This window comes from Chrysochloris asiatica, unplaced genomic scaffold, assembly GCF_000296735.1.
Source record: "Chrysochloris asiatica unplaced genomic scaffold, ChrAsi1.0 scaffold00007, whole genome shotgun sequence".
Lineage (NCBI taxonomy): Eukaryota > Metazoa > Chordata > Mammalia > Afrosoricida > Chrysochloridae > Chrysochloris > Chrysochloris asiatica.
The window spans coordinates 22427573-22441264 of record NW_006408525.1 but is presented as its reverse complement, the minus strand read 5'-3'; the positions used below and the strand labels follow the sequence as shown (position 1 = coordinate 22441264).

General features: G+C 36.1%; 1 protein-coding gene across 1 annotated transcript in view; it reads right to left on the bottom strand.

Moving 5' to 3' along the window:
* SKAP1 (src kinase associated phosphoprotein 1) overlaps nt 1-13692 on the bottom strand; it is a 458887-nt gene that overhangs the window by 410218 nt on the left and 34977 nt on the right. Inside the window, exon 2 of the mRNA XM_006833657.1 lies at nt 2534-2639. Coding sequence (XP_006833720.1) covers nt 2534-2639 — 106 coding nt within the window. The remainder of the gene's footprint in view (nt 1-2533; nt 2640-13692) is intronic.

Sequence of the window (13692 nt, the reverse complement as noted above, 5' to 3'; positions counted from 1 at the left end):
AGCTTTCAGTACTTTCAAACCAATTAGTACCAATACACATAAGCCTAAGTGCGAAATGCTGACCAGACATAAATGGGAATACAGAAGTGATATGATTCAAGATGAGGAGTCCGTAAAAGAAGGGTTACATTAGTGGTATAGTGATTGACTAGGTGGATGCAAGGCCATTCCAAACAGCTTGCCAAAGAAAAATCTCATTTTTCCATTTTCTTGTATGGTATCTAATTTCTGGCTCTTCATTTCCTTAGTGATCTGATAATTATGAAATTCTAAATAAAGTGTCATCTTTCTTGCAACAAATCAATGAACAGAAAGTTCCCATCAACAATGCAGATGTTTCCTGAAGCTCTTGCTGATGATTTCCTAAATGTCTATCTCACAAACCACACAGTAAGTTCTTTGAGAACAAGGAGCCCTCTCTAACCCATAACGAATACAGCTCCAGTGTATTTGTGTGTGTGTGTGTGTGTGTGTGTATGCATTCAAAAGAGAACTAAGAAGAGATATGCAGCTGACAGTAATGAGTCAACACAATTCTCCTTTTATTGTCTATTTAGGATAGAAATTTAGTCTTTTCTCACTGGTGGTGGTTATGTGCCGTGAAGTCTGTTCCGACTCATAGCGACCCTGTACAGAGTTTCCGAGGCTGCAAATCTTTACAGGAGCAGAAAGCCTCATCTTTCTCCCGCGGAACAGCTGGTAGTTTCGAACTGCTCACCTTGCAGTTCGCAGCCCAATTCGTAACCACTACACTACCAGAGCGTCCCACTACTATTGTACAAATATGGGAAAAAAGAATTCTTCCTCATATTTTATATAGAGGGACTTCCTCATTGGATGCAAACTTTGTGAAAAACGGAATTGAAAAGATAATGGAATTTTCCATGAACTTTTCTAAAACCCCCACATATTTGTTCCTAAAGATACAGTAAAAATAATTTTGCATTCCTTACCCCAGAAGCAATTTTACCAAATAGCACTACCATATACTCAAATATATTTAAGGCATCCTTCTCACTGCAACAAAATCTAAAATAGATTCTACTTTTATCCCTCCTGTTATCCTTATATTAATGCTATCATGCAAAGGTAAAACTTGTAAAAATTAAAACTTCTATAAGTTAATAGGAGTCCTTGTGTGGCGCTGTGGGTTAATGCGCCAAACTGCAAAGCTGTTTAAATTGCAAGGTTGGTGGTTCAAGCTCACCAGCTGCTTCTCGGAAACCCTCTACAGGGTTACTATGGGTCAGAATCGACTTGACAGCACTTAACAACAACAACAACAAAACAAGTTAATAACTGAAACATTAAGTATACAGTAAGTTCAAACTTCAATACTAATAATGTAACATATTACGGAGAACTGTGTTTTAAATACTCTTCCAACCTACCAAAAATTATCAATATTCCCATTTTTGCAAAAAGTCCTTATCTTTTGCACTCTGTTTGTTTCAATTATTCAGGGCAACCCAGGCTGATAATTACACAGTCCCCAGTTGCTGAGTAAAAGTGATGCTTAATTAGCCAGCAGGAAAGATCGATTAAGATCCAGCAGGGCATCTTGTGAGGTTCTCTCACATTCCTGGAGGGAATAAATTCTGGCTGTGCCTTTCCAAAGGATAAAATTCTAAGCTTCTAAGGAGTTTCCATGAGGTTTTTAAAAGAGATGCTAAGAACAATCAGCCGTACAATTTAAATCCTAGTCATAACCCTGCAAAAACTTCCCTTTTTCTAAAAGCACTCAGTTCAAACGTTCTGAACCACATTGCTTCTAGGCTGGAAAATGCTAAAGTAATATTCACTTATCTCTAAATTTCACTCAGCTACCACATTTCAAGGAAGAGGTGGTCAGGAATATCTTGTAAAATATGAATTGTATTCCTTTCTCCCCCAAGCAAGTGATGCTCACATTCTAAAATGTACAAATTAGGTCAGTGCTTCTAATTGAAACAAAACCCAAAACTAAATGCACATGATATGCTACCAATTTGAGAATAAAACATTCAAGTATGGTCAAAGAATCAACTTGATAAGTTTGGTTTAAATTTCTCATTAGGGAAGGCGATGTGGAAATAAAATCAGAACCAAAAATCCTTACAAAAAATGGATTATTTCTTACCATAAATACCTTCTCTTTAGTAATTTGAATAAACATGAATGTTGAGCTTTCACTACCTTTTAGATAAATACAAAAGTATTCAATAAATACCCATTTAAAAGTCCAAAACTAAAATTAAATTATCTTAAGATACATATTTATCAAAATATTTTTATTTTTAATAACAACACTATGCCTATTTGCAACTCAGTAAATCTAAGCTTCTACCAAATATGTAGCACTATGATACGTACGTAGGATTTCAAAAAGTTCCTGAAAAATGGAATTAAAAGGTAATTTACTTTTTCCACAAAGTTTCTGAAGCCCCTTCATATGTACTATCTTGTGGATTTATACACTATTAAAATTGATTTTACTGACTATAAATTGTTTTCAAGCATCTTAAAAAGAACAATGGAACCACTTTATACAAACCTGGCTTTGATTTGCTGAAAGCCCCGCAGAATGTGGTCTCTGTGGTCTCTTGCACCAGCACTAAGGTTCTCATTCCGCAAGCCTTCCAATAGGAACTCTTCGCTATCTAAAATAAAAGGAAAATTGATCAACATAGAATAAACTAAAGGAACAAGAGAAAAAACCTGGAAGATTAATAGATATTATCTTCTCTTTTATATTCTTAGAATGCACCTATAAGTGACATACTCTAAAAATACAGCATCTTGCTATGAATTTAGAAAGCTAAAGAATATTTAACAGAAGATAAACTATTTTCTAAACCATTTTAAAGATTCATTTAACTGCTAATTACCATTTATAACAAATTATAAACATATAAAATATACAAACCAGTCACAGAAGGTCACAAACCAATAAAAACGAAAAAAGAAATACCAATAAATAGAGCTCAAATTAAAAAATAAGGTTGAGCTGCAGAATCAAGAACAAAAAGGGCAGGCATTCAAAGAAGATAAATTAATTAGCAGATACATCATCAATGAAAATGACAATGCAACCAAGTGAAGGAACCCACATGGAAAAGAAAAATGTGTTCAAGAGAAGGAAACTACAGTTAATATGAACATGCTATAGGGACAAAAATATAAAATATGAGACAAATCATGTTATGAAGAAGAAAGAATCTGGGCGAGGGTTTGGACATCTACAAATTTTCAAAAACAAAATACATTGGTAATTATTATAATTGCCAGATATACTAACTATATACTTTATTCTACATAAAAAGGTTATCATTTCTAAAAACCATATAAACAACAGTTTAAATTTTTTACCTCTAAAAAGTGTGCCTATAATAGAAAACCATATTATATATATACATATATATATGCATACACACTATCAAAGTAATGTTATTGATTTATTCAGCAGGCTTACACTATATTCACATCACCACCAAACAAAAAGCCCTAGATAGGGATTTTGATGAGGTATAAAGTTCTGGAAATTGAAATTTTCACAGAGAACTACTGTCAACTTCCAAGTCCAACATTATTGCATCATATCTATTACATACATCATGTAATGAGTTTCCTCTGAGCACTAAAGAATAGGAAAATGGGAGGGTGAATTAAAAGGCAAAGATAATATGTCCTGTTGTGGTACTGTAGGATCAGCACTGCTAACCACAAGGTTGGCAGTTCAAATCACCAGCTATGTGCTCCTTGGGAACCCTGTACAGGGTCGCTATGAGTGGGAACTGACTTGATGGCACTTAATAACAACAACATACTAATAGAAAAAAGGGCAAAACCCATAAAATAACCTAAATAGACCTCAAAGCTTTTGAAAAAATTCAATACCCCTTCATAATAAAAACATTCCATAAACTAGGAATATATATACAAGGGAACTTTCACAATCTGATCAAAGACATCTGTAAAAAAACAAAAGCTAACATCATACTTAATGATGAAAGACTAAATGCTTTCCTGCTAAGATCAGGAACAAGACAAAGATAAATCAACCGCTCTTGCCACTTAGACTCAACACTATGCTAGTGGTGCTAATCAGGGAAATTAGGCAAAAAAATGAAAAAATGGCATCCATAATGAAAAGAAGAAGCAAAACTATATTTGCAGATGGCACAATCTTACATATAAAACCCAAACACATTGACATCGAGTTGATTCCAACTCAAAGCAATCCTGTAGGACAAAACAGAACAGCCTCATAAGTTTTCCAAGGCTGTAATCTTAATGGACTTTTGGTGTGGTGCTGTGGATCAGCACTGGGCTGTGGCATTTCAAACCCACAAGCTATTCCTTGCTATATACAGGCTCACTGTGAGCTGGAACCAACTTGACGGCACTTAACAACAACAGTCTTTATGGAAGCAGATTGCCACATCGTTCTCCCTCAGAAGAGTGACTAATGGATTCAAACTGCAAACATTCCAGTTAGGAGCTGAGCCATTAACCACTACACCAGCATCTTACACATTGTTTTTAAGTGCTATCGATTAGATTTCAACTCATGGTGACCCTGTATGGGGTTTCCAAGACTGCAAATCTTTGCAGAAGCAGAAAGCCTTATTTTTCTCCCAAAGAGCAACTGGTGGGTTCCAATCACCAATCTTGTGGTTTGAAGCCCACTGCTTATCCTACAGAGCCACCATGCTCCCATCTTACACATAGAGAGCTCTAAAGAATATACTCTCAAACAAACAAAAACTTTAAGAACTCATAAACAAGCTCAGCAAGTTTATGGGACACAAGATCAATATATAAAAAATTATGTTTTTACACGGGATCAATAAACAAATCCAAAATGAAGGTAAGAAAGCAACCTCATTTCAAACAGCATTAAAAATGTTATATACTTAGGAATAAGAATAAGTGTAAAAGTTATATCCTGAAAACAACTTTTCAGCATGTTAAATAAATGAAGGAAGATTTAACTAAAGGGAAAGATAGCCCATGTTCATGGTTTGGAAGATTTAACCTTGTTAAGATGATTATTCTCCCCAAACTGCTATACACATTCAGTGCAATCCCTAAAAAACAAAAAAACTCTAGTAAATCTTTTTGGTAGAAATTGACAAGTTGGTCCTAAAATTCATTTGGAAATTCAAGAGACCCAGAATAGCCAAAATAATCTAGAAAAAAAAGGGACAAAGTTGGAAGATTTGCACTTCCCAATTTTGAAACTTAATATAGTAGTTTAAAAAGCTGTGGTATTGGAATATGTATAGACATCTAAACCAAGGAATAACGAGGATCCAAAAATAAACCTTTGCATTTATGATCAATTAATTTTTAACAAGTGTAACAAGACAATTCACTGAGGAAAGAATAATTTTTTCAACAAATGGTGCTGGAGTAACTGGATATTCACAAGAAAAGAATGAAACTGGCCCCTTACCTCACACCATACACAAGAATTAACTCAAAATGTATCAAAGACTTAGCTTTTAAAAAGAGTTTAAACTATGAAACTCTTAGGAAAAAAAAAAGGTATAAATCTTTGTTATCTTGAATTAGGTAATGGTTTCTTAAATATGACACCAAAAAGAAAAAAAGAGAGAAGTTGGACCTCATCAATATTAAAATACTCTCGTTTCAAAGGGCACCATAAATTATGTGAAGAGATGGAATGGGAATTTTTTCTTTTATTTTTGCAAATCATATAGCTGATAAATGGAGAATGCTGCCATTCAATAATAGAAATAACCCAATTGTAAAAATGCACAAAGGAATTGAATAGAGGTAGCAGTCTCCAGGCTACAAACACCTGAGGATGGATAACTCCTATTTGCCCTTTAATTTTATGCAAGTTTGCTTTCACTTTGATACTATTGAACCAAATCCTAGTCACAACAAATTCTTCATCATAACTCGTCACAATCACCTTCAATTGCTGCAACTAAAGCTTTTAAATCACCTACAAATTTCACTTAAAGACAAAGTCACAGGAACAGGTCTCGTTCATAACCAGATTAGCTATAGACATTTCTCCAAAGAAGATATGCAAATAACCAATAAGCACATAAAAAGATGTTCAACATCATTAGCCCTCAAGGAATATAAATCAAAACCATAATGAGATACTACTTCATACCCACTAGGATAGCTACAATCAAATAGAACATGAGTGTTACTAAGAATCTGGAGTAATTGAAACTCACATACATTGCTGGTGGAAATGTAAAATGGTGCACAACTTTGAAAAATAGTCTTTCAATTATAAGGCTAAGCAGAAAGTTATTATATAACCTAGTAATTCCACTACTAGCAATATACCTAAGAGAAACAAAAACAGACCCTCAAACAAAAACTTGTATATGAATGTTCATAGCACCATTATTTTCAAAAGTCAAAAAATATAAATAACCTAAATATATATAAACTGATTAATGGAAAAATAAAATATGATACATTCATACAATGAAATACTATATAGAAATAAAAAGAAATGAAATGCTGAGACATGCTACAACATGGAACCTTGAAATCATTATGCTAAATGAAAGAAAATAGACACAAAATGTATATTTAATTCCATTTACATGAAATAGCAAAACAGACAAATCTATAGAGATAGAAAATTGATTAATGGTTGCAAAGTATTGCTGGAGGAAGAAAGGGAAATTTGGGGAGGGAAAGCTAAAGAATTAGGGATTTTCCTTTGGATAATGAAAATGTTCTAAAACTGATTATGACAATGGTTACAAAACTCTATGACGATACTAAAAGTCATGGAATTGTATACTCTAAATGGGTGGGTAATATGATATGTGAATTATATCAATAAACTGTTCAGGTTCAAATAGTTTTCTGGATTAAATCTTCCAAAATTTTAAGTAATAAATATATAAACTAACCCAGAACATAAAACAAGAGGGGATTTTCTCAAATCATTTAGTAAAAGCCAGCACAGCCTGAATTCCAACTAGAGTACTACAAGGAACCATGTAAAATTATAGATACAAAATCCTAAATAAAATACTAGCAAAACAAACCTAGAAGTATATTAAAAGAATAATGTAACATGTATCCTGTTGTTGTTGTTGTTAAATGCCGTTGCATTGGTTCTGACCCACAGCAACCCTGTATAGGGTTTCCAAGGAGTTGCTGGTAAGCTTGAATCACTGACCTTGTGTTTCAAACTGACTTTGCAGTTTAGCGCATTAACCCATAGTGACAAACACAAGACTAAAGGAGAAATCCATACAAGATTTTTGATGAGTGGCAAAAAACTTATCTGATGATATTTGCTATCTATTTGTAATAAAAGTGTAAAATAGAGAGAATATAAACACACACACACACAAGGGTAAGACAAAAGTATTGCTAATGGGTTCAATTCATAGATATATAAGCTTATTTCTAACAAAACTTGCTTAAAATTGTCTCTGTGATCAGTGGATAGCAGACAAATTATGTTAGTAAACACTTAGTAGTATCTTAGCCTCTTTGGTGTTGTTTAAGTACTATGGGGTTAATTCCAACTCACAGTGACTCTGTATGGAGTTTCCAAGGAGCAGCTGAGTTTGAACCGCTGACCTTGGGTTAGGTTAGCAGTCCACTACTTATTCTACATTGTCACACCAGGGATCCTTAGTCTCGCTGTTGTTGTTAAGTGCCATTAAGTTGGTTGCAACTCATAGTGACACTTCATAGGGTTTCCTAGGAGTGTCTGGTGAGTTTTAACTGCCAACCTTGTGGTTCAAACCGACCTTGTGGCCCAGTGCATTAGGGTACCTTTTCAAAAAAAGGATTTTTTTGTGCCATGGAAAAAACTATTTTAAGTTCACTACTAATATCAAATTTTAACATTCGCCTTCCCAAATCAGTGAAGCTTTGCAATAAGTTTACAGTAATGCTGCCTCACATAAAACAAATTTTTTTAGATGGAGCAAGCAAGCATTTTAAGCAAAGTTAGGAAGATCTCAAAGATGAGTCAAGAGAGGTAAGGCTGCTAACCTGAACAAATGAAAGAACTGTGGCTGAAGTTTAGAAACTAGTGGAAGAAGACCACAGAAGTTTCATTGATGTCATAGCTGTCGAAGCTGGTATCTCACATGGGTCAGCATTTTCAATTTTAAGTGAACATCTTGGCTTCAAAAAGCTTTCACCTTGATGGGTACCAGAAGTGTTGTGTGATAATCAGATGGCTCACAGAGCTGATCTTTTAAGCATGATAGAAGCTAAGAAGAGAATTATATGGAATGAATTATCTGGGGATGAGTCAGATTTACGAATACAATCCAGAAAGCAAAATCCAATAAAGAAAACAATGGCTTCTGATGGGATCTGCCAGACCAGTTCAATTTAAGGCAGAGAGATCAGTTCAGAGGTTATGATGATTGTTTTTTGGAACCCCAAAGAGATTATTTTGGTAGACTTTCTCAAAGGACACAGGATCATCACCAGGCTTATTAGGAAAACCTTTTAAGAGAATTGAAGATTGCATTAGTGAGAAAAAGGCCAGGAAAGTTAAACCAAGGAAGAATGTCTTTCTTTTTCCTAATCAGAATAATGCACCTAATCATTGGTAACATGAGGCTGTCCTTTGAGAATTTTGAGCATCCCCTTACCCATCCACCTATAGTCCTGATATTGCCCTCACTTTTTTTGTTCCCCAAACTCACAGAACATTTACAGTGTATAATGTACCCTTCTAAGGAACCCTGGTGATGCTATAAGATAAGCACTGAACTGTTAATGCTGGAAGTTCAAACTTGCCAGCCAAAACTCGGGAGAAAGATGAGGCTTTCTGCTCCCATGAAGATTTACAGCCACAAAAACACTATGTGGTGGTGGTTGTATGCCATCAAGTTGATTCTGATTCACAGCAACCCTGTGTAAGGTTTCTGAGGCTGTAAATTTTTACAGGAGCAGAAAGCTTCATCTTTCTCCCAAGAAGCAGTTGGTGGATTTGAACTGCTGACCTTGCAATTAGCAGACCAATGTGTAACCATTTCACCACCAAAGTTCCTTCAAAAGTGCTGTTGTTGTTGTTGCTGTTAAGTGCCACTGAGTCAGTTCTGATCCATAATGACCCTGTATAGGGTTTCTGAGGAATGGCTGGTGAACTTGAACCACCAACCTTATAATTCAAACAGACTTTGCAGTGCAGCGCTTTAACCCACAGTGTCACTATTAGTTGGAATCAATTTGATAGTAGTAGATGGATTTGGTACCCTTCTAGGCATAGACACATGAAAACATTTTTAACGTAACAATATAGTCAACAACAATAATGATATTTTGATTCATGTTGCAAAGAGGTGCTTGGTTGTTATTATGAACCCCTGTAAATACCTTGGACTTTTAATAAATAGGCTTTACAGGGTTGGTTCATAACTACAGATTATACATAGGTTGGATTTCTAACCCGGGTACTACCTGTGTACAATTTTTCATTTAAGAATATCCCCAATTCCTGTGAGTAGCTGGGGAGTATCCTTATGCAAAATGCTACATGGCCTATAGGGTACTATCAAGTACTATAACTTACAAAAAACTGTAGTCTCAGAAGGCAAGCAAAAGGAGAATAGAACAGAAAAAAAAAATACTAGAAGAAATAATAACCAAAATTCTCCACATTTGGTGGAAAATATAAATTTACAAACCAAGGAGCTCAATGAATCTTATGCAACATAAATACAAAGAAAACTAAACAGATGCACATTATAGTCAAGCTGCTGAAAACCAAAGATAAAGCGAAATATTTGAAAGCAGCCAGAGAAAATGACCGCTACATATAGAAGTACAATGATAAGAATGAGAGTTGATTTTTCATCAAAAATAATGGAGGCCAGAAGACACTGAAATTACTTATTTAAAGTGCAGAAAGAAGAATAAAGTTTTTAAACTGTCAACCCAGAAGTTTATTTCCAGTGACAACAGCCTTCAAAATATGAAGGCAAAATAAAATCATTTTTCAGATAAACAAAACTAAGAAAATGTATTGCTAGCAAATTTGCTTTAAAAGAAATCTGAAGGAAGTTCATCAAGTTGAAGGAAACTGATGAGGGAAATGTGGACCTACAGAAGCACTAAAAATGCTAAATAGGTGAGTAAATATAAAATGTTATCACTTTTTTCTCTTATTTTCTTCTAAAGATAACTGGCTATTATTACAATACATTTCATTGTAAAGTGTAGAACATACATACTACAGAGGATGAGGAGTAAATGAAACCCATTGGTGGTATGATATTGACTGTGTTAGGTTAAGGAACACACAGCAATCACTAGAGCACCCCCTAAAAAAATGAAGAGATACAGATTTTAAAAACCAATAACAACAACAAAATATCTGTTGCCATCAAGTCAATTTCAACACATAGCCAGAAAAGAAAAGAGAGAAATTAAAATAGATTATAAAACACATTTGATTAATCAAAAATACATTTGATTAATCACAAATAAAGGTTAAGAGAAAAAAGCAGCAAACAAACAAGCAAAAAAAAAGCGAATATAACATTTGGAAAATGTTAGTAAAATATTAGTAAAATGGCAGAGCCTAAATCCATATATAAGGCTGTAGTATGATCTTCATCAGTAAGTTTTTCAAGTCTTCTCTTTCAGGAAGTAAGTGTATTTAGTTCGCATATTGCAGATTGTTAATGAGTCATCCTCCAATCCTGATGCTGCGTTCTTCTTCATATAGTCCAGCTTCTTGGATTATTCACTCAGCAGACTGAATAAATATGGTGAAAGAATACAACCCTGATACACCACACTATATCCCCTGGTTCTGTTCAAATGACTGCCTTTTGGTCTACATGCAGGTTCCAATGAGGACAATTATGTGTTCTGGAAATCCGATTCTTCATAATGTTATTCATTATTGAATGTCTTTGCATAGTTAATAAAATACAAGGAAACAACTCTGGTATTCTCTGATTTCAGTTACAATCCATCTCACATCAGCAATGACATCCCTTGTTCCTCTTCTGAATCTGTGTTGAATTTCTGGCAGTAAATTGTTGATATACTGCTGCAACCATTTTAAAATTATCTACCACAAAATTGTGCTTGCATGTGATATTAATGATATTGTTTAATAATTTCCAAATTCTGCTGGATCATCTTTCTTTAGATTAGGAAAACCATGGACCTCTTCCTGTCAGTTGACGAGGCAACTGTCTTCCAAATTTCTTGGCATAGGCAAGGGAGCATCTCCAACACTGTACATATTTGTTGAAACATTTCAGTTGGTATTCCATCAATTACTGGAGACTTCTTTTCTCCTAATACCTTCAGTGCAGCTTGGACTTCTTCCTTCAATACCATCAGTTCTTCATCATATGTTGTTATTATTAGGTGCCATCAAGTCAGTTCCAACTCATAGAGACCTTATGAAAAACAGAAGGAAACACTGCCAGGTCCTGAGCCAATTTCACAATTACTTGAGCCCACTACTACAGCCACTGTGCCAATCCATCCCGTTAGGGGTCTTCTTGTTTTTCACTGACCCTCCATTTCACCAAGCATGATGATAATATGTCTGAAGTATGAAAGACACAGTCTGGCTGTCCTGATGTCTAAGGAGCATTCTTATGGCTGTACTTATTCCAACACAGACAAAGTCAAATATTATAATGAAATGTGAACTGACCTAAACATAGAAAAACAAAAGGGAAGAAAACACTCTATATTTCTCAAGATGAAAGGCCTGAAGAAAAAATTCAAGCCTAGATTTGCAACAGAGAAGGAAATCTATGGGCAAATTACTGAATGATGCAGAAAGCACCAAAAGAAGATGTAATGAACACACAGAGTCACTGTACCAAAAGTAAATGGTCAGGCAGGAAAAATCAAAAACAGTAATGGCAGTCCGATTGACGACTGTAAGAACAAACAAGTTGTTTGCCAAGGAGCCATCAATGCAAGCGGTAGGGTCCCCTCGGGGCAAGCCCCCTTCCAAGACTGAGACTCAAGAGGAATACATGAGCAGGCATGTGGTCTTGCTGGTGACCATGTTGGTCTACCAATAAGGGGAAGTGGGGGAAAAAAGAGTGATGAAGTTGTGAGCTAAGTCCGACTATGTTCAACAGACTCCTGTCAACTTGGATTGAGACCTGGTTGGCCAGCAGTATGGCGAGACCTGGGGACTCTTGGGCCTAGGGCCAGGGACATGGCCACAAAGGACTAGAGTGGAGAGTGAAGCATCCAGCTGATATGAAGTGAGGGGAGATGCACAAGAACACCCATACTTGCAGATAGTACCCATTTGACCTGGCTTCAATGGCTGGGTGATCAGAACTCAACTAGAGGAAGAAAGAAGAGGAAAAAAAGAGTAATCTGCTACAATTTGATGAACTTGACCTATAATTATTGATGTAGTAGCTCAAAAGAAGGAACGAATCTTTACAGCAAGGATCATTCCTACCCTCTTGGTACACAGGGTTGACAGGGATGGGCAACTTGGACACTGGTTACCCAAAATGGGGAGGCTACAAAGGCAAGAAGTGACTGGCTTACAAGCTTTCAAGAGGGAGCCTAGTTTCAGAGGGTGTGGGGGAAGGTAGACTCTCCACTGAGTGTTTTCCAACCTGTTTGGACTGGGCTGGTCAAAGGAGATGGGGATAAGACTCCTGTGGTTCAATAGTGAATAATTGCTATTAGGACTGATTGTGTTACAAATGTAAAGGTAGACATTTTGTAACAAAAGGAGGGGAGTGGTTGATCTTGCAGTCCAGGAGCAGAGGACCTTGGGACTATCAAGGGAGAAGAACGTAGTGTGGGACCCCATCCAGAGAAGCAGTGACGCCAGACACGGAGGCAGCGATGATGATGATGATGTGGAGAGATGTTGTTGCTGGGGACTCTGGACTCAGGGATGGAGAGGGGCTGTGTGTTGATGCCCAGGGGCAGACTTGCAGGTTGTACCCTTTAGTTGTTTGAATGGTTATATATTCCTGAGTGCTTTGGTGTACTTCAAAAAAAAAAAAAACAGAGGGAATGGAAGCAAATGTTGTTGAATGCATGGAGGGGATTATAATCATTGCATTGAAATGAAATACAATAGGATGAATGTAAAGCTGATGTTCTCCCATATAAACTATCACTCAATTCACAATAAAAACTTAAATAATTAAAAATAAATGATCAATGTTCAATTACAGGACCAAGAAGAAAACTCCATTCTGTACATTAGCCTGAACACGTCCTCCTGTTCCAGGAACGTGCTAAATCAGCTCATGCTGCCTTAGAATATCCTTTCACCCCTAGCAACAGCAAGAGCTAGATAAGTAATAGACAAGACAACCCAAGGCCAGATGCCAGATGTTTTCCTTATCCTAGCCTAAGAACAAAAGACCACCAGTACTGAACAATTAAACTGTAACATCTCATACTTTGCCAAATGTCAACCAATCCAAATATTGTAAAGCTGAAAAACCTAAGCTTGTTTGAAAACTCTATAAAAACTCCGCTAACAAAGAGCTCAGGGCCTTTTCCCGAATCCGCTGTGCCGGATACGGAAAAGGCCCAGGCTCGAGCTTGAATAAACAACCCTTGTGCACTTGCATCGGCGTTGGCTCCTTGTTGGTCTTTGGGGACCCCGAATTCTGGCATAACACAATCATTTCAAGAGGTAGCATATGATCAAGAGCCAAAGGTACTGAAGGAAGAAGTCCAAGGTGCACTGAAGGCACTGGCAAA